This window comes from Penaeus japonicus, unplaced genomic scaffold, assembly GCF_977035675.1.
Source record: "Penaeus japonicus unplaced genomic scaffold, GWHDUDI00000001_assembly GWHDUDI00000022, whole genome shotgun sequence".
NCBI lineage: Eukaryota > Metazoa > Arthropoda > Malacostraca > Decapoda > Penaeidae > Penaeus > Penaeus japonicus.
Genome location: NW_028234424.1, coordinates 37976856 through 37979355, shown reverse-complemented (window position 1 = coordinate 37979355; position 2500 = coordinate 37976856). Strand labels below are relative to the sequence as shown.

Genomic DNA, 2500 nt, shown 5'->3' with positions numbered 1-2500 from the left:
CACCTAAATAAATTGTTTACAGAAATTAGTATAAAAAAAAAACTTGAGAAATAACTACAAATGATAGTGTTACGCATTAACCTGTCGACTCCCCTGTCCTATCAACACCCCCACCTGTTCTGGACCTCCTGAAGACGACAAAAAAGGTCGTTTGGGGAGTGGTTGTGAGGTAGTTGGTTTCACACGAGGCTTGATGGTCGTAGTAGAGGAGGTCGTAGTGATTTCTATAGCTTGGTCGTTCAGCAGACTTACCACTATAGCTTGATCGGCGGTTTGATCACCTCCTGTCCCCACGTCGTTTGCGCGGGAAGGAGTCGTTACGGAAGCTAGTTTCTCAGAGTCGTTAACGATCTCATCAGCTGACGCCTTTGCTTCAGGGTCAGATGGCGGTCTTTTAGACTCCACGTGCTGACGCCGCCTCTGAGAACCCGTTGAGTTGTTCGTGGCGTCGAAACCGAACAAATCTAGTATCGAATGAATAGGAGAGATCAGAGACAAATCGATGGATTCGGACACGGGTCTCTGGGGTTGAAGGACCTCCGGAATGGAGTTGTCTTCTTCGGGGCTCCGATGGGTAAACAAAACGGAAACTGGTGAGGAAACTGGTGTGGAAACTGTTGAGGAAACCGACGGAGGTGACGGTGAGGAAGATGAGCTAGTGGAGGGAGGAAGTGAGGTTGTTGTAGGACGGGTGGTACTGCTCACGCTTGCCTCCGTCGAGAAGAAGTTTCGGGATCTTTGGTAAGTAGCTTTGGTCACCCTTTGGTACGGCGGCGTGGTGACTCTCTGGTATGGAGGCGTGGTGAAGTCAGGTGGTGATGAAGTGGTGATTCTCTGGAACGGAGGTGTGGTGGAGGTGAAGCTCATGTGTAATGAAGGTTGCGTGGACAGGTGCGGAGGAGCGGAGGTGTGGGGGAGGTCCTCCTCGAAGTTTTTGATGGTTTCCCAGATCGGGTTCGACAGTTTTCTTGGTAATTCCGAGAGCCTGAAGCCCGTGGATCTCCGTAACGGGGATGTTACATGAGAGCTAGTCGAAGGGCAGACAGACAGCGCCAGATTTGTTCTGCGGCGAAGAATAGCCATACATTAGTATTACCGATATTATCACTGTGGCGAAGCGTGTCGACATGTCTTGTCTTAAATGATTACTGAAATTAGAGTTCTGACTCCGCATGTACTTACCTAATGGCAACACTGACTATGTCACTGCCTCTGAAGAAATCTGACGCCACGATGTTGGCCAGGTGAGCCCACCGCTTCTGCAGCCACGTGGTGACAGCGGGGTTGGCGCGGTCGGCCATTCCTCTCACGCCCACGTGCGAGCGGAGGAGCAGATCCCAGAGGGTGGGCGTGAGGTGCATCATGGCAGCCCACAGCCTCGGGGACGCTGCCCTTCGGGTCATCTGCGTGTCGAGGTATCCCCTTAGGTCCTCCAGCGTCTGCGCGTTGGCCCAAGCCTGGGGAAGAGGCGGCCACACCCAGTCCACCTCCTCCGAGACATCGATGTCGGCGAAGGCAAAGATGGCTCGCTTTCCCGTGGCCCACACCTGGTCGAGCGTGACCTGCGACCCGTACCGTTCCGACAGGAAGTGCTCCCCGAGAGACTCGTTCATGGAGGACAGGAGCAGCTGGATGGCTTCGTGGTGCTCGAAGCCCACGGGCATGCGGTGGATGTCGATGAGGACCGGGTCGTGGGAGATGGTCAGGAACGCGCTGATCTGACTCAGCACCTCCACCAGCGGACGCCACCGCACCATGTCGTGGTTGATCCACAGTAGCTCCGGAGTGTCAGGGTAGTAGCCCACACGCAGGTCCAGATACCTGAAGGGGATGATTTGCTTTTAGCACCGCAGTCAAGAGATAACGGTAGAATAAAGATATAAATGGATATGTAGTGCATGATCATGACTTTTGGATTAGTGTAATGGGTATTCAGTTTTCCAAGTTTGTCCATACATGTTTTAGTACATTTGTTGTTCTAAGAAAGATTACATATAACGTTTTGAACAGTTCAAAACTGCAGGTTTTGTGGATGGTGGTTGTAAGAAATCATGTTGCTTATGCGAGTCTACCTCGTTCAAAAGACAACGCAATGAATCTAAGAACACAGGTCTTAAAAATGATAAATGTATCAAATGCCGATTTGAATATAGAATTACTACGGTTGTTTCTCCGCATCTGGTAGAAAGCACGCAGGTATAACAAACATGTAGACAACAATGCCCCCATACTTCTACTTGGTGTGAGAACATACACTGCGTAATATAAATCCATCCAATTCCCAAAAGGAACACTTCTCAAAAGAAAAAGAAAATCGAAGAACTTAAACAACCACACAATACAGAAATATGACCCATTTTTGCCACACAGACATGACCCATAAATTCGCAAAGACGAGGAACACAAAGCAACTCACTCACCTACGAAACACCGACCGCCGCCGCCGTCAACATAAGCCCATCCAACCCACCTGATGCCGTAGAGAAGCTGGCTGATGACG

The 2500-nt window shown here is 50.4% G+C and overlaps 1 protein-coding gene across 1 annotated transcript in view; it reads right to left on the bottom strand.

The window, feature by feature from the left end:
• Positions 1-2500, bottom strand: part of LOC122257924 (uncharacterized) — a 25513-nt gene that overhangs the window by 460 nt on the left and 22553 nt on the right. Inside the window, exons 7-9 of the mRNA XM_043023515.2 lie at positions 2471-2500; positions 1183-1821; positions 1-1063 (exon numbers count right to left, since the gene is read on the bottom strand). The exon at positions 1-1063 is cut by the window's left edge and continues 460 nt beyond it; the exon at positions 2471-2500 is cut by the window's right edge and continues 123 nt beyond it. Of these exons, the coding sequence (XP_042879449.2) occupies positions 70-1063; positions 1183-1821; positions 2471-2500 (1663 nt within the window). The 3' untranslated portion in view covers positions 1-69. The remainder of the gene's footprint in view (positions 1064-1182; positions 1822-2470) is intronic.